Raw genomic sequence first — 18,873 nt, forward strand, 5'->3', positions numbered from 1 at the left:
TAATAAACTTGTATTGCATAATAAAGATGCAAAGTCACATATATTTATTAAGTTTTAGGTGTAAACTTAAATGATGTACTTTAAATGCACTGAAAAAATAAATCAAACATTTTTATAAAAAGATGGTAAATTATTGGTAGCGTCAATTATACGCTTTAATATTGACAGCTTTGTAAAAAAATAAATTTTAAGGCTGTTAATTCTAAAATAGAAAACTACACATATTTTTTTTAAATGCAAATGCCAACAATTACAATTTCTTTCATTTCGTGAAGTTTATGAGAGAATATGTGATAGTAAAAATAAAAAGATAGACATATTAAAAAAACATAGTTTTAATATTAAATATAAATAAAGATAATATAATTGTGTAAAGTCGTTCCAATATCTATAAAATTTTTCTAATGCGGGTTGAAAATGAAAATTATTAAATTAAAAATTGCCTGATATTGATTGCTTATTATTATAGAAATTTATATTTATATATCAATATTCTATGTTCAAAAATCATAATGTATATTTCTATTATTATAGGTTACTTTTTAATTCTTTTTCAAATATTCATTTTTTGTATTTTTAATCCATTTAAATCATAAATGTAATGTTTTTTATGGTACTTGATAAATATTTCATATGCACATTAACATAATTACTATTAACATTTATTATTTTAGTTATTATAATGTGACTTAACAATTACAAGAATAAATAATTTTGGGAGTTCTTCATGCTTAAATATTCAGTCTATTGTTTTGCTGAAACTGTTATACTAATTTCTTCACCACACACTAAAGACAATTTATCTAATTTGCAGCTGCATATATTATAGTTTTAAAATATACATCGAACACTTCTATACACAAAATATATAATATTAAAAATTTTACTTCAAATTAGTGATGTTAAAAAACTTCACAAGTTATTTTAGTTTTTTGCTTCTTGTAAATACAAAAACAATGAAACTTAAGGAACAAAAGATTTATTAAGACTTATATGTAGTAAATAGTACTAACAAAAAACTAATTTGATTGCAGAAAATATGATATCCAAAATAAATATTTTAAAAAGCTCTACTATATATTTTTTTTACAGATTTTCTAAAAATAACACATTGACATTTTTAAGATAATTATTTTAGAATGTTATATACCTGTTTAATAGTAGTCACTAAAAGTTATTTTATAAGTTCCAATTCGTATTAAAAATTTTACGTTTTATCAATTTAATCATTTAATATGGATATCAATTGTAATGATAAATTGTTATGAAATTTTCAATAAAATATTTTGACATAAATTAAAAAAATATACTAAATAAGAAAAATGACATATATTGCAACTATATCAAAATTAATGAGTGCAACACAAAATTTTTTTTCAATTTAATTAATGTCAAACCCATCATTTGGATACATATAAGTGACGTTTGATATTAGTGACGCCGCCAAGTTTAAAGGCATAACATCTAATTTGAAGCTGGATTTGCAAGTTATAAATGAGTTTCGAGTTTATAAATTTATCATACATACTAAATTAATTTTTTTTTCTCCTATATATAATTTTGAAAATTTATTACCCATGATAGCTTTAAAAATTTTCTATTATTTTTATCTAGTACAATCTACAAAATACTTTGTTAAACTTAACATTGTCTTAAACGAACAGATTAAAAAAAAGCAATACTATACTTTCGACACCACTAAAGGAATTTACAATGATATTTTAATGTATGAAGATGTTATGTCCTACATATCTTCTACAAACAAAACAAAAGATGAGAATATTATGAGAGCTATAGAAAAAATCAAATCAGAATTGTTTGACAAAGATAATATAGATGATCTAAATAATGTTCTGATTTATGAAAAACATGATAACGATGACTACAATAAAATTATAGATGGATTAATAGAATATAATTACAAAGTTAAAAACAAAGAAAATGTTTTTTCTTATGATATTATTGTTGAAAAGGATAGTCCTACTTATAAATTTATTTTTGATAACAATATTACTGCTGAAAACGTTAAATTCCCAAAACTAAGTCGTCCATTTTTATACAATTTTGTCTTTAAGCTAGACACAATTTTCTATTTCACAGGAATCAATTTAAAAGATCTCGGGATTGAAGAAATTTTTAATGTGCATTTGGAAAAGCAATTTGCGTATAAAAACTACAATGATAGATTTCTTAATCTTACTCTTCAAAATTTTAATTTTTTTGAGCTCAATGAAGTATATGGATTTAAACAATATGAAAATACTGGTATACATGAAAAGCGCGACTTGAATGATTTAGACCTTAAATATCATGACTTCGTAATTTTACCTAGTGAAAATATTATAAAATATAAAAATACTACAAAGACAATAGTATTTTCATATAATAAAGAATTTCTAAATATCTATGACGATACGAAAAAAAATATAGTCATTGATGAAGTAATATATGGAGATTTGTTGAGATTAGTAAAATTCTATCAAAAAAATCAAAGCAACAAAAACGAAATTAATCTATTGATAAGATATATTTCAAAGAATTACCCACTTAAATCTCTTATAGAAAGTATCTATGCGAACAAATACACTGCAACTTATATATTTTTTGAAGAAATTCGTACCATTTCTAAAGTATTAAGTAGAACTGATTTGAACTATATCATAAACAATATTGATATTTTAAAAAAAGCATCTTCGTGCATTTCAGGATTACATACAAAATCAAATCAAATAGCAGATAACTTTATAGATTTTATTCTTTATGAAGATAATAATATTAATTACATGATAAAAATATGTTTAATTATAGAATTTGAAAAACATATCAACAATAAGAACCTTGATTTAAGAATATTTAAAACAATAAAAAATATTTCGAAATTGTTTGAAAGTACTAATAAAGATGAAGTTGATATAGTATTATTATTTGAAGAGTTATTAAATAAAAAAGACGTAATTTGTGAGGCTATTAAAAGCACGTGGAATGATATTTTTAAAGCTTTTTTATATTTAAAAAACAAGAAGGAAGAAATTAATTAAATTAAATTTTTAATCGACATATTTTATACAAGAAATTACATTATTTTTTTGTTTTTCCAATTAAAATATGTTAAAAATATCATAAATAAATCAGTGGATTTTTTATGAGAAAATGCCGGAAACGTTTTTTAATATCATTTTAGTTAGTTTTTACAAGTACAATCAATATAGAATATAACTATCATGGGTTAAAAACAAATTTTTTTCATTTATTTTTTTTTATATTTTAAACTTCTGTAGTTTTTTTTCTCCGGATGAGATTCCACCGAGCTATACAAGGTACTACTTAAACCTAGTTTAGTAGATAAAAAGCTACCTCTGTTCTTAGTGAACGAGTTCAACAGAATACTAACAGGAGACCGCCCTCCTGTTAGCTGGAGTGCTGCTGACATGATTTGCCTCCATAAAAAAGAGGATGTGTCAGATCTCAACAACTATAGAGGAATTGCGCTAATTAACACAATAAGCAAAATTTACTTAAAAATAGTAAACGACAGACTTACACAGTTTGTTGAAGAAAAGAACATTTTTTCATCTTTCCAAGCCGGATTTAGAGCAGGAGAAGAATGTATGAATAAGATCGCAACCTTGCTGGAGGTGGTTAAAAGAAGAGAATTTCGAAGTCAACAAACATTTCTATGTTTTTTTTACTTTGAAAAAACTTACGACAATGTTAGCCATGATCTACTATTTAATAAGCTAGAAAGGTATAGTATTCCAAGATATCTTATAAACACTTTGAAAGATATCTATGGAAATACTAAGATGAGAATCCATATAAACGGAGACACAAGTAGTGGATATCTCTACAAAAAAGGTGTGAGACAAGGGTGCCCCTGTTCTCCTACGCTGTTCAATCTATTCATAAATGATATTTTGGACGGCATAACAGGAGTGAGCGTTCCTCACTTAAATATAAGCCTGCCTGGACTGATGTTTGCAGATGACATCGTAGTTCTAGGCAATACTCTTGCTGATCTGTAACACAAAGTGTGTCGAATCAGTAGATGGGCAGTTGAAAATCGTATGAAGATCAACTGTGACAAAAGTGGTATCTTAGTATGGGATGCCAGTAATATATCCGAGTCTGTAGATGTCGCTATCAGGACTGACTTTGGAAAAATCGGTGAAGTCGCCGAATACAGGTATTTGGGTGTTCTTATAAAAAGATCTACTTTAGAAGAACACTTAGTAAGAGATGGAGCCTTCAGAGGCAAAAAAGCTTTATAAGTCTTGAAACCAAAGCTTCTAAATAAAATAATTAATATAGCTTTTAAAGGTATATTAATAAAAAATGTGCTATTTCCATCACTAATGTGCGGAAGTGAATTATGGGGGATGTCTAGTATAAGGTCTGGTGGGATCAATAGAATCCTAATAAAAGCGATCCGAATGATATTTCGAACAAAAATAGTGCCATTAGATAGGATAATGGACGAACTCTGTATGAATAGAGTTCACATACAGGCGGCCCTAAGTAGATTTAGGGCATTAAGGAAGTGGAAACACAATAAAACCATTATCTCGGAATTTATTAATTAACCTTCGAGGGAAAAGAAAACAACGTGGAGTTTAAGGACTAGACGTTGGTGTAAGAGATATATCGGGAACGATTATGAAAGCATTGCCTACATTATAGGCAAGAACAAGATTTTAGAGGTACTTAAGGCAAGGGGTTCCTACAACACCACCTTAGGTGCTCTAGTAGCAGATAAGTATGGAATCTGTGACTCGCAGATTAAGCACATACAATCAAAAGTAAACAACAGGCAGATCAGGAATTACACCAGGCTTCGGTGTAATTTAGTCAGATGGTCTTCTGCTTTGGCTAATGCCAACAAAATCCCTCCTTTTTATAGAACTCATTGTTTCCTATGTGAGGGAGAACGAGAAGACCTTGAACACTTCTTTTAGACTGTCCGACGCTCTCTAACACAAGATCTCTATATGAGAATTAAATATCTGAGTTGAGATCTTCAATTCAAACAAAAGAGAAGCTAGTTAAGATGATTATTAGTAACATCAATGGCATCAAAGCTTGTTTTGATAAAAGGAAGTCTCTACTTGTAAGAGTTAAATTCATAGACAAGATGGTTGTACAACGATACATTGTTATACGAGAAAGGAAAGGCTTGTAAGCCAGAACAGATCTAGAGAAATCTAGAAGAAAAAAAAACACACTCTTACCTGGGGGAGGTATGGCAAGCTGCTGGTGCCGTAGCATTTACGTTAAACTAGTTAGGTTTTTAACTGACGAGTGGGTCAGACGTGTTATTCTCTGAATACCCTGCTGAACGCAGGTAGGTCACAGACAGGAATGATTGTGGTTCTAATCCTAGTGGGATACTTTTTCTCCTTCGAGCAAGGCCTTTATAGTATGCTGGTTTAATCGCAAGTTATTGGCTATTGAAGTTTTTATTTGCTGGGTGGCTTTTCTTTAATAACAATAAAAGTTTTTTAGTTTTTTTTTTGTTATTACCAATCTTGATATTTTTTTTTACATGGTTTCATTTTATATTAATAATGCGGGTTCCAAACGGGCATGCGTCTGCGTTTTTGTTTATATTAATTTTTTTGCAATTAAATGAATACAATTATGAAGATATTATTAATTTATGTTATATATTCTTATATTTTTGATCCCCAATTATGATAAATAAATACATGGGGGCGATACCGAATCGTGAGTTAACAAGTGTTGGCTGTAGTCAAGAGGCCAGAAGGTTATTAGAAGAGTTTAAGAGGATTGTTTATGGATTAGTATTGTCTGATTATGATTTTGAGAAAAATGTAAAGAAGGAGATTTTTGATCTTGGAACTGATGAGTTGAAAGAATTTATGGTTAAGAATATTAAGATTGGAGATCATTGGAAAGTTATGGAAATCAAATTAGAGGAATTGGTTAAAGTACAGGAGGAAAAGGATATGAGATTACGGATGATTGAGGAGGTCACAAAGATGGTGGCAGAGGAGATTAGAAATATTAGTAGAGAGGAAAGAATATTTAAGAAGAGAAGAACAATGAGATGTTATAATTGTTCAAGAATGGGACATAGGAGTCAGATGTGTTATTATAGATATAGAAATGTTAAAAATAAAGACGAATGTGAGAGTATTAAAGAAGAAGGTAGCAGTAGCTGTGGTGAAAGGACTTATAGGAACACATGGGATGCTAAAAGACAAAAGAAACAAGAATGGAAGACAAGAAATAAAAGATGTTATGATGAGGTAGAAAAAAACGGTCTAACATTAGAAGACATGAGAAAGAGGTTTAGGAACGTTATAGACAACGAAGAAGAGAAAATAAGATATTGTAAAATTAAAAAATGCAGAATCAGAACTGAAGAAGGTAAGAAAGTTGTAAGGAAAGGTCAGCAGGTGCCACAAGCGCATAAAGAAGAGCTGAGAAAATATATTCAGAAGTTAGAGACAAGGAATGTCATAAGAAGATCGACGTCGGAATGGAGAAATCCGATTAAAGCTTTAATTAAGCCAGATGGAAGTATAAGACTGGTTAGCAATCTCATGGCATTAAATGATTTAGTGGAGAAAGACCCTTATGAATTAGTGAACATTAGAAATATCATAAGGAACACGCAAGGATCGAAGTTTTTCAGTGTTATAGACCTTAAAGAGGCTTTTTATGGAATCGAAATAGAAGAGCAAGACAAGCATAAGACTGCATTTGAGTATGATAAGATAGTATATGAATGGAATAGTATGGTCATGGGGTTTAAAAACTCGCCTCAGATCATGCAGAGAATTATGAATAAGATTTTTGAAAAACATTTGGGTGGTAAAATAGAAGTATACATGGATGATATAGTGATTCATGCAAAGACTAGAAAAGAACATGATAAATTATTTGTAGAAGCGATGAAATTGTTAGAACGGAATAATATGCGGATAAATTCAAAGAAAATTCAGTATTGCCAAAAGGAAGTCAAGTTATTGGGAGTTACATTAAACGGAGATGATATGATGCCGTCTGAAATCAAGAAAAACGAAGCACTAGAGTTTCCAACGCCGCAGAATGTGTCTGACATAAGAAGATTTTTAGGACTAAGTGGATGGTTTCGAGGATTTATTAAGAATTATGCGGAGAAGACATTATATATGACTGAAAGTTTGAAAGGTAAAAGTAAAGTATTGAATTGGACTGATGACTTAAATAAAGAATTCGAAAATATGAAGGAAACGTTAAGAAGTATGAGTAAGTTGAATATTGTAAACTATGACAAGGAATTTTTATTAAGAACTGACGCGAGCAATATAGGAATGGGCGCAGTACTCATGCAGAAGAATGATAAAGAAGAGTGGGTGCCAGTACAATGGGCATCGAAGAAATTCACCCCGACGGAAACTAGATATGGTATAAGTGAAAAGGAAATGTATGCCATATATTGGGGAATAAAGAAATTTGAGTATGAGTTAAGAGGACGAAAATTTAAAGTAGAAACGGATCACAAAGCAATGGCGGAAATAAGAAGAAAGCCGTGTTTTAATAATAATAGAATTAATCGATGGATTGAGAAGATCCAAGAATTTGACTTTGAAATAGATTACAGGAAACCAGAACATATGGTCGTGGCGGATGCTTTGAGTAGGATACACGAGGAGGTTGATCCAAGAAAAGAAATGATAAAAAAAAGAAGTGAGCGTCAAATTGAAGGTAAATGGTTGAAGCACGTCGAGACTATAGACGGTAAAGAATACTGGAATTTTGATTCGGGGAGGAAAGCATTGATTCCTAAAATAAAAGAAAGAGATGAGCTTATGAGACGTTATCATGAAGAGCATGGACACAGAGGACTAGGAAGCATGTATTATGCCATGAAGTTTGATTGTTATTGGCCAGGAATAATAGAAGATATAGTGAAAATGATAAAAAGATGCGAGGAGTGTCAAATTTACAATAGGAAAAAGTCTGGAGGATGTGATTTTGTTGCTACAAGCAGGTATTTAGAAAAAGTGGCGTTAGATTTAATTGATTTTAGAGATAAGGGCAAATATGTATTAGTTGCGATAGATTACCATACAAGGATAGCGTGGGGATGTGTATTATACGATAAGAAGAGATCCTCTGTGGCCCAGTTTATTGAGAACTTATGTAGAAATGGCAGGAGGCCGAAGGAAATAATAACGGATAATGGGAAGGAATTTGATAATGTTGACTTTAAGGATTTGTGTAGAAAATTGGATATTACCCATAATAAGGTGAGTGTCAAGTCTCATAGAAGCAATGGTAGAGTTGAAAGAGTTATAGGAACGCTTAGAGAGCTAATATTGAAAATGAGTAAAGAGACGGCGAGTTTTGAAGACATAGTGATGAAAAGCTTGAAAATTTATAATAATAGCTACCATGAAGGTATAAGAAGTACTCCCAATGAAGCGGTAAAAGACAATACGGGAAAAGTGATGTTATTAAATGGACCAGAAGGAGACTACAGTAAAAGATTTGTTAGAAGATATAGAGAGCGGTTTTTTGAAGGACAACGAGTAAGGATAGCTAAGAAAGAAAACATCAAAGGATGTAATAAATATGAAAAGGGAAGGTTTTTAGACGAAGGTATTATAATGGTGATATGCCCTGGGGACTCGTATGTTGTGAAGCTATCTAATGGGCGATATGTTAAAAGGAGACATTATGACTTGAAAAATCTGCTTGGGGTTAATGGTGATGTAGGAGACTAACCGTCTTATAGGGGGGATGTTATATATTCTTATATTTTTGATCCCCAATTATGATAAATAAATACAATTTATATTAAAAATATTAATAGTGGAAATTAGAGTAATTAAGCACGACTATCATTAAGGTCGATATCTAATATTATACTTATGTTCTAAATGCATTACTTACAAAAATCAAGAACAAAATTAGTTGTATACATGATGACAAAATCTCGCATTACTTTATACAAGAGATGTTATCAAATAGTTTATTTCCGCATATATTTATTGCACAAAAAAGACTTTAGAGTGTAAAGCGAATCATTGAATATGAGTCTACTTCCAGAAAGATCTCTTTATGCGATAAAATGAACCATTATGGTTTCGAGCTTCTTAAACAAAAATAAAAAAAATTTCAAATAAGAAGTGCGCAATGAAAAAAGCCTTTCGAGCATTTTAACAATAATAATAGGAATTTCAAAACAAATACAATATTATTGATGCATCACAATAATAAAAATTAGACATAATTAATGTCGTAGTTTTTTTAAAAAATTTATTTATTTTTTATCTTTTTTCATCCTATATAATATTTACTTAGTTCTATTGTTTTCGTATGGTATGTTATATTTTCTGTCATTATTATTATTCTTATTTCTCGTATATTTTTCTCTACTAATTCCCTTGGTAAGATATAAAATTCTACTGTCTCATTTTTTTGCTTAACCATAGAATCAATCTTTTGTTTTCTTTTTATATCTTCAATATAGCTAGATTTGATTCTTTTTATTCCTTTTATATTAAATGTGAGCACTACACATCTTTCCCCTACTAATTTTTTTGGCACTCTACACAATCCATAAATATATAAAGGACATCCTGGCCTTATAGTCAAATTCAGAATATTAAAAACATCTTGTAATATAAAAAATCTAATTTTCTCTTTTAAATCTTCTTGGTTTACAGAATCAAATTTTAAATAATGATTTAGTATTTTTTTTCTTATAAATGTTTCTGTAGTTCTCTGTATTAGTTTTATTATTCTGTTTATCATATCTGATTTATTATTCTTCATTATTACTATCAAGGTAGTAAAGAAGCTTATCCACAATGAATCATGTAATTGTATTATTATGAATGTGTACATATCATTAAATATTTTATGTTTTAGTAGATGACTACAATATCTATAATTTGTTAAGAAGTTATTAGATGCCAGAATGTATTCCATTCTGTTGTCTTGTATTCTCATTTGATCAATTATATCGTAAAATATGTCGTCTGTATAATTTGACTGAACATTTAGATTTACAAAAAACCCTTCTTCATTTTGAATATTAATAAAGAATGCGGGAAGTTTATTAATGTAAATATGGTCATTATTTATATGTTTGACGATGTTTTCTGGGTCTATGTATGTGGCCTGGTTAAATGACACGAGTAACTGAGCTGTTTCTATAAGGCGATTGTCTTGTTTCCGAAAAATGTAAAGAAAACTACCGCAGTGGATATCTTTACAGATGGCGAAGTTATCGGGAATATTAGTGTTACAGGGTAAGATGGAATTTAAATCATAAGAATGAATTAGATTTAAGTCTATTTTTATTATAGAGTGGATTTCGGGAGAAATTTCGACTATCGAAAGGGAATATATTCGGAACAAACAAAATTGTAAAGTAAACAAAATCATGGGCATGATTTTTGGAGTAAATTTATAATTAAATAAGGCCAACCTTAATCAAAAATGAAATATATAAATTATTTTGATTTATTCAATACGTTGGCCTTGAAAATAAATTTGTCGTATTTTTATAAACCAAGAAGGTTTATAAATTAGTACTATATTATTTTCGTCGGATAACTATAAATAGCAATATTATTATTAAATACCCTTATGTCTACTATTCTCAACACTTTAAAGATCATTAAGTAAATTTGTCTTATAGTCGTCATTTTACACATCTAATGAATTTTGAATGTTGTCCAATTGAATTCATTTAATTGGATCCAAGTCTGAATTACGCAGTCTCAATACCATCATATAATTCGCTTCTCTTTTGTTCTATGCATAATTTTAGTGTATTTATTTACAAAGACTCTCTCTTGACATTTGATCCTCTTTATTTTGAAAGTTCGTTGTTTTTTACCCCATGGATAATTTCCAAGAGACAAATTATTTTTTCTCAGATTTAAAAACCATGAAAGATGAAAACAGTAAAAAGTTAGTGGAATTTTATAAAAAGCATTACAACATTGAATAAATAAACATTGAAAATATTTTTAAAAATTCATCTATATAATTCTTGTATATAATTCATTATAATATAATGCTAATATGATTCAATTTAAATATAATGTCTTAACGATTCAATTAAAATAAAATTCAAATATAATTTGTATTTATAAAATGTTTTATTTCATTTTTCTGTTTATTCTTATGTTGTTGTATAACAATCTATTATTTTTTATATCATCTCCCCAAAACTTCATATAAAAAGGCGTACACAAACTTCCAAATAAATGCCACATAGCATGAGAATCTATTAAATAAGAATAAGGCGGCAAATCTTGTATTTCAATATATCCCGCTAAAAAAAACAACCCCGTAAAAAATAAAATATTTTTCGCGTATTTAAAATTTTTATAATTTTTATAAATAAAAAAGTTAAAACTAAGTGTCAAGATTATTATTATTAAACAAGAGAACTTATTAAAAACATAATCAAAATCTTGAGCCATTTTAGAAACATGAAAAATATAATAAGAAATAAATATACTTCTTAATATCTTTCTAGTTCTTAATTCCAAATTATAAACTAGTGCTAGTCTCATTATTGACATATAAAGACCGAATAAAAGCACTAAAATCGCGAAGAAATAATCCATGTTTCTTGTCAATGTATTCTCGTGTATATGAAACAAGGTACTGGAGAGAAAAGCCATATTGGTGATTAAATATTGTAAAATGAAAACTGATCTGAGTTTTAAATGACGCAGATTTGGTTTTATAAACGAGTTATAAGAAATTATATTGATTAAGAAATTTGTAAATGAAAATAAAGAAGAAAAAAACTCAGTCATGCCTAAGATGGGGCAGAAGCCCCATCTTCCATTTCTTTTTATGTTTTTAAGGTTTAGATCTTTGAGACAGAAATAATGACACATGTTGTTTATTTTTTCTGAGAGGGATCTATTGAAAATTGTGTCCAGTAAATTTACAGTGACAATTTGACTGAGATCTGAAGAGCATTTCTCTGTACATTTGTAGTAGACCATAAAAAAGAGGGTATTAAACAAAAGAACAACCTAATTATAATTAAGAAGCGAGTTTATTTTTATATTGAAACACCTGTCTTCAATAACTTTTTATACTTATGCTTTAATTAAAAATTACATATTTAATAAACTTAATTAAATTAGACATGCCTATATAAAATAAACTTAGTTAAAATATATTCACATTTTAAACTTTAAATGAAGCTTACACTCTCTATTTATTTTAACATTGATTTAAAGTTAAAAAGATTTATTTTTTTCTTTTCTCACTTTGTTTGTTTTTATGAGTTTGTTTGTTTTATAGAAAAAAAGTATAAATTCAGAAAATTCCGCATAATTTTACAGAACAGAAAAAAGTATCAAATATTTTCTATAAATGAAAAGTAGTTACTCATACATTACATTTTATCCACATATTCCTCTGAATATGTATACTATCTTCTCTCTAGAGACAAGTCTCAGTTTTGATTGAGTATGTCAATCAAAACTGAGACTTATTTCTAGATAAAAACAAACAATAATTTCCACATTATCAATTGCATAAATCATCATAGTACATCACAATCATACTAATAGACATTACCACAATATATATCTTTATTGTTATAATGTTTCATGTTTTTTATCCCCATGGAAGATGCTGAGTTACTCATCAAGGAATTGAGAATTGACAATGAGTCTCTTCTTTCTCCTAATTATAATCCTCTGATTCAAATGTATGAGAACAAGAAATCCACTATGTCCTTTAGAAATACTTACCATAGAGTAGAGAAAGTCATGGAGAATATTATAAATCTGACTTATAAAGGATTCAGTGACAGTGTCTTGTCTTACATGGAAGTATACAATATTAATAAGAAGAATATTCTTCTTCTTTCTGATGTACTGAGTTCTCTAAGTACAATCCACTCTACTTCTTTCAATACTGAAGATGTTGTTTTTATTTATAATAATACTAAGTATCTGAAGTATAAGTGTGATGTAGTGGATTCCTTAGTAGAGTTGAATGAGTTAGTTAATAATAAATCAGGAGAGTCTTCTAGTTCTAATTTATTTAGAGCCAAGGAGATTATTAAGGAGAATAAGTTGTATTGTATAGAAGGTATAGATTTATTGAGGAATGAGATCATTAAGGAGATAAATAGAGTCATGACTAGAGTGTATAGTAAAGTACAGGAGTATATTTACAAGGATAAGATAGAGAATAAGGAGTACCTAAGGATTATCAAGGTCTATAAGAAGATAGACGAGTTTGATAAATATTTACTAGATAATTCTACAAGATATAATATAGAAGATATTGATGACGTCATATCCAATATAAGTTATATTAATGATTATTTTGGTAGAGAATTGAGTATTACTTCCAAGTTATTAGAGAAGTCTGTCTCTTCTCCTGTCTCTGATGACAATACATTCATGATCTTAGAGGATGAAGTCTTTACTAAGGTAGACTTAGTCACTAATACTCTTGTTTTCCTCAGATATATTTCTGATACTACTAATATTAATATTCTGTGTAGTAGAATAAGGGAGATATACAGACACAGGGAGATTACTCCTTATCTGATTAATACATTAGTACTAGTAAATAAGAGATATAATTCTGAGAAGATTACTGTACTTATAGACAAGTACAGTAAGATTATAAATACTAGTACCAAGGAAGAAGTGATGTATCTCTTTGATATGTTCTACAGAGAAGGAGACTACACTAGTGACTATTATATAAAGAAGATCATAAAGACAATTATCAAGGAAGAAGATATAATCAATGTAGGGGAGATAGTAAAGAAGATGAATGAATATATAAAGAAAGAAGTAGACAAGACCAAGAGTAGTGGGGCATGGAGGGAGAAGATATATTTACTAGATGAGATACTAGCAGAATACACAGACGAGGCACTTATTCTCTGACAAATGTATACTGGAAAATATCTTATAACAATTTAATTATTCAATATTAATATGAACATTGAATCTTATGGCAATATTCATAGATAATATTTCATATTGTATAATTATTTGCTAAATTTCATTGTTGCTCTAATTTGACATCTCTCTTTTGTTTATTCTATTTAGTTCCCTTTTCATGCAGTTTTATATTTAATATAGTAAATTAATACTATAATATTAATATTATGTTCATTTGTCTTTTTTTTTGGTTTTATTTTTTCTTAAAAATATACCCCTTAAATGTCATGTGAAAATAATGAATCAAAACAATTAAAAATGTACCACAACTGGGAAGACTACAATCTGGATGAAGATCTAGTCAGAGGAATTTATAATATGGGCTTCGAGACACCAAGTCATATCCAGAAAGTGGCCATTAAACCAATCATAGATGGTAAAGATATCAGAGCTCAAGCTCAAAGTGGTACTGGGAAAACAGGAGCATTCGCCATTGGCTCTTTACAATGTGTAGACAGAAATCTCCCCTGTACTCAAGTACTAGTCATAGTCAGTACTAGAGAAATAGCAGCCCAGAATGCGAGTAGATTTAAAGAAATCTCAATGTACATGGGAATAAATGTCTGCTTACTAAGTGGAGGATCTTCTGTCTCTCAAGATATTAATAATCTTAATATTAACCCCCATGTAGTGGTAGGGACACCAGGAAGAGTAGACCAGATGATTCAACAGAATCATCTGAAAACTGATAAGATCAAATTATTCGTAATAGACGAAGCAGATGAAATGTTACAGAGTGGATTCCAGGAACAAGTAAAATCAATATTTAAAAGTCTAAACAGGAATTCAGTCCAAATTGCCATGTTTAGTGCGACTTACGAAGAAGAAGAACTCAGAGTAAGCGAAGAAGTCTTAAAAGACCCCGTAGTCATCGACTTAAGACAAGATAACCAGACACTGGCGGGTATACAACAATTCTATATAAATCTAGGAAAAGACGAGTCCCCAAGGAAAGATGACTACTCAGTCAAGTGTTCTACACTAGTGGATTTATTAAAGAATTATTCTTTCGGCCAGACTGTCATTTTCGTGACTTCTAAAATCAAGGCCAATTTTGTCTACAATGGTTTAATGCAGCATGAAATCCCCTGTGAACTTATAAGCTCAGATTTGACTCAATCTCAGAGGGTCGAAGTCTTAGACAGATTTAGATCTGGGGCTAATAGGATCCTGATTTCTAGTGGGCTACTGAGTAGAGGAGTGGATATACAGAATCTCAGTGTAGTTTTCTGCCTTGATGTCCCCAGTGAAGATAAGAAGAGTACTTATATTCACAGGATAGGAAGATCAGGGAGATATGGAAAGAAAGGATTTGCTATTAATATTTTACATGAGCATGAATTTTTAAATTTGACTAAGATTGAGAAGTTTTATAATACTAAAATAGTGCAACTTGCTCATTATCATTTAGAACAATTTAAATTAAATAAAGAATAATTTTAAATTTATTGTATGATATTATAATGCTTTATATTGAAGTTATATTGAATTTATTTCGAGTTTATTTTATATGATACTATTAATACTTTATTATGAGTTTGTTATATAGATATTATTAATGCTTTATTATGAGTTTGTTATATATAATGTTATTAATACTTTATTCAAGTTAATTTTGAAGTTATATTGAGTTTATTTTGTTTTTATTTTGAAGTTATATTAAGTTTGTTATGAGTTTGTGATGAGTTTGTTTGTTTCAAATTCGAAAAAAAATATTCCGCATAAACACCATAAAGAACAAATAATTAAATTTTGTTTTTTTTCTATACATCCATTTCTATTGGTAGACCATTTGACACATTATATAATTTCATTATATTTTGACACATTATTTCTATTGGTTATCTCCTTTTTGTTTTCTTTAAATATTCCTCCCCTATTATTTATTATGAAAAAATTCAGAATTATAAATTCTAATACTTCTAATTTCCCTGATAATGTCATTTGTAACATGAAATACAGATGGTATTCAATAATCTTCTCTGTTTTACTAAACCAATTTGAATTCTTTTACAACTCATTTTTCTTTTTAATTTCCATATCTCAATGTATAGAAAAATTTGCTATAAATTCTCCTATTACTTCTTTAGGCCCATGGCTCCTTGTTTATTTCATTAATCTACTTAAAGAATCTTTTGATGATTATAAAAGAAACGAAAGAGATTATAATATAAATAACCAAATGTATACTGTTTATAGAAATAAACAGTTTAGAAATATAAGATCTAAGAATATAAAAGTAGGAGATTTTATAATATTAGAAAAGAATCAACGTGTACCAGCAGACTGCTTGTTATTGAAGACTAGTGATCAAACAGGACAATTGTTTTTGAGAACTGATCAATTAGATGGAGAAACAGATTGGAAATTGAGGACAGCTGTACGAATGATACAAAAAGAAACTTTTATTATTAATTTTAAAGATGTTAAAATTTTGGCGGAAGAACCAAATAAAGAGATTTATAAGTTTAATGGAGTTATAAGTAAAGAAGAAATAGATTTGAAAGGAATAAATTTAGAAGAACCGAGAAAAAAAGGATTTTTTGATTTAATAAAAAAACAAGAAGAGGAAGAAGGAGAAGTAGTAAATGAAGAAGTGTACAGTTTTATAACAAAAATAAAGACAGAAGGAATTATTAATAAAGACTGTGGACTGATGGTTTCCCATCAGTCCGAGAAGAATGTTTTAAACTATAATTTTTATTGTTCTTCATCTTCATACCCCAAGGGTATGATTTTCTTTTATATTTATAGGCGGGAAAATATTGTACATTTTCCCCCCATAAACATAGTTTGGTAAAGGAGGAGAATACTTATAGAATAGTATTCTCTAGTCTCCAGGGTAATCTTAGGACCACTGGAGATCTGTCACTTGACACTCCCCCCTTCTTTAAAGGCTCCTAGGTTACCATTTGTTGACGCGTCTTCAAGTACTTCCAGTTAATAGCGAATGCGTCATTATTTAGGCTATATACTTTATAGACTCCCTCTATTCCAACCGTAGGAATAGTATATGACTTTTTCATTTTGTCAATTCCTTTCTTCTGAATGCTTATCGGTGGTTTTCGCTTTCGTACTACGTCCCGAACTCTATGAACACTTAATTTCACATTGTCTTTAACTTTTTCCTTTTCATTTCTTGGTTTCTTCCGCGAGTAAGCGATAGATGTATAACGAAGCATTTCTTTTTCGTCGGAGTCTTTCCGCCATCCATTTATCATTTTAATAGATCTAAATTGTCTATTTATAAGCTCCGGCAGCATACTGCCCCTATAAATTTTTTTCCTCCTTTTTTTGTGAGGTATATGTTCTCTGCCTTTCCCCCAGGTATTTAGCTGTAGGTATTTTAACTTCAATTCAAAGTTTGTCAATACGGGTGGATCATGTAATTTTTGTATTAAAGGATGTGGGTAAAACTCTTTTTTTTTACTTCTGTTAAGTTTTCCCTTGTCATTACAAATTACCATGTCACTGAAAGATGCTTTGATTGGAGCGACCGGGAGAGTAAACGTCGATACAGTTTCTTCCTTTCCAATTTTACTCAAAAGCACTTTGGGCTTGACTCTTATCGCTTCCCTTTGACCTAATGGTCTCCTATGTTGGATGCACTTAGATTCCGGACAATCCTTTAGCTCATCTATAACATTGCTACTACTAAAGCTTAAGTTTTGGTCTTTAATATGGAAAGCCTTCGAATGTACTATGGCAAGTTTATAACTTTTTTCTTTTCCTTCTTGAAAGTAATTTTCTTTTACAATGTCTGTTAGATGTGTTTCGGATATTTTTCCCGTTGTGCAGACAGATTTCGTTGCTATAGCGCCATCTATTTTATCAAACCTTTTAAGTAGATTTAGTTTCTTGGCATCTACTATGCCAATTATAAAGTCTTCCGGTAATTTATCTATTACGTAAGCCTCGATCATTTCATTTTTCTTGATCTTGGGCCTCTTTATAAAGACTTGTATTTTTCCTCCTGATTTGACCTGGCCCCCTATTCCTTCAACCGTAAGAGTTTCTTTTGTTGGCTTTAATTTTAGTTTTTGAATCATTGTTTTACTAATGAGATTCACTTGAGATCCGGTATCAATAAGAGCGGAAAATTTTATCGTTCCCGAATATAGATTTATCCTCGGGCGGATATCTTGTAGTTTAGTAGTCGATTTCATTTCTCCTATCCTTAAAAGCATGGCAGAATTTACTTGTTCTGCTTTTTCTTCAAAAATTTTATTATCTTTTTTTTCTCGTATGATAGCTTCATAAGATGGTTTTCTACTAAATGTTTTCTTTTTGTTTAAATGATAATTTATAAGAGTTTGTTTGTTCTCAACTAATTCCAGCAATTCCAACCAATCTTTCGTTTCTTTAATAGGCTCCTTCAACTTATCAGGGGAGTTCCTTCCTATAGAAATCTTTGATCTGGCAAAATATTCAGGGTTTCCTTTTGCATATCTTTTGAGGTCATAAGCGTAATTTAAAATGTCGCTTTCCTTTGGACCTTCCACATATAAATGCATGAACCTATCTGCTATATCTTCTGTTAGTTTCTCTTTTAAATACTTTTTTTTAAACTGGGTTTTGAATGAATCATAGTCTGTAATTTCATCACCCTCGAACGCTTTGAACCATGTTAACGCTTTGCCTTTAAGTTTAGATTTGGCAATATCTAGCGTTTTATCTTGCGTATACACATCCTCAATTTCGCGGAACTGAGTTAAAAAATCTTCGGCTTGTTTTAAAGTTTCGCCGTTAAATTCTGTCCACCTATTTCTCAGACATATTTTTTCCATGTGCGTGATGAGACTATTAAAGTGATCGTTCAAATCCTCGTCACCGTTACCACCATTGTGGACTGATGGTTTCCCATCAGTCCGAGAAGAATGTTTTAGACTAATATTTTTATTATTCTTCATCT

The 18,873-nt window shown here is 29.5% G+C and overlaps 7 protein-coding genes across 7 annotated transcripts; 4 read left to right on the forward strand and 3 right to left on the reverse strand.

The window, feature by feature from the left end:
* Positions 1-1,577: 1,577 nt before the first annotated feature.
* On the forward strand, positions 1,578-3,038 carry VNE69_08133 (uncharacterized protein; the record flags this gene model as incomplete). Its single annotated transcript, XM_065474451.1, has 1 exon — positions 1,578-3,038. One exon carries the CDS (start codon positions 1,578-1,580, stop codon positions 3,036-3,038), a length of 1,461 nt encoding a protein of 486 aa, XP_065330523.1.
* Positions 3,039-9,288: 6,250 nt separating this feature from the next.
* VNE69_08134 (putative SP-containing protein) lies at positions 9,289-10,401 on the reverse strand (the record flags this gene model as incomplete). Its single annotated transcript, XM_065474452.1, has 1 exon — positions 9,289-10,401. One exon carries the CDS (start codon positions 10,399-10,401, stop codon positions 9,289-9,291), a length of 1,113 nt encoding a protein of 370 aa, XP_065330524.1.
* A 722-nt stretch (positions 10,402-11,123) lies between these two features.
* VNE69_08135 (Per1-like protein) lies at positions 11,124-11,987 on the reverse strand (the record flags this gene model as incomplete). Its single annotated transcript, XM_065474453.1, has 1 exon — positions 11,124-11,987. One exon carries the CDS (start codon positions 11,985-11,987, stop codon positions 11,124-11,126), a length of 864 nt encoding a protein of 287 aa, XP_065330525.1.
* A 630-nt stretch (positions 11,988-12,617) lies between these two features.
* Positions 12,618-13,904, forward strand: VNE69_08136 (uncharacterized protein; the record flags this gene model as incomplete). The annotated part of the gene is made up of 1 exon (XM_065474454.1): positions 12,618-13,904. The coding sequence occupies one exon, from the start codon at positions 12,618-12,620 to the stop codon at positions 13,902-13,904; it is 1,287 nt and encodes a 428-aa protein (XP_065330526.1).
* Positions 13,905-14,183: 279 nt separating this feature from the next.
* Positions 14,184-15,398, forward strand: VNE69_08137 (ATP-dependent RNA helicase eIF4A (TIF1); the record flags this gene model as incomplete). The annotated part of the gene is made up of 1 exon (XM_065474455.1): positions 14,184-15,398. One exon carries the CDS (start codon positions 14,184-14,186, stop codon positions 15,396-15,398), a length of 1,215 nt encoding a protein of 404 aa, XP_065330527.1.
* Positions 15,399-15,849: 451 nt separating this feature from the next.
* Positions 15,850-16,761, forward strand: VNE69_08138 (phospholipid-transporting ATPase domain-containing protein; the record flags this gene model as incomplete). The annotated part of the gene is made up of 1 exon (XM_065474456.1): positions 15,850-16,761. One exon carries the CDS (start codon positions 15,850-15,852, stop codon positions 16,759-16,761), a length of 912 nt encoding a protein of 303 aa, XP_065330528.1.
* A 100-nt stretch (positions 16,762-16,861) lies between these two features.
* Positions 16,862-18,871, reverse strand: VNE69_08139 (uncharacterized protein; the record flags this gene model as incomplete). Its single annotated transcript, XM_065474457.1, has 1 exon — positions 16,862-18,871. One exon carries the CDS (start codon positions 18,869-18,871, stop codon positions 16,862-16,864), a length of 2,010 nt encoding a protein of 669 aa, XP_065330529.1.
* Between the last annotated feature and the right edge of the window lie 2 nt (positions 18,872-18,873).

Source organism: Vairimorpha necatrix, chromosome 8 (genome assembly GCF_036630325.1).
Source record: "Vairimorpha necatrix chromosome 8, complete sequence".
NCBI lineage: Eukaryota > Fungi > Microsporidia > Nosematidae > Vairimorpha > Vairimorpha necatrix.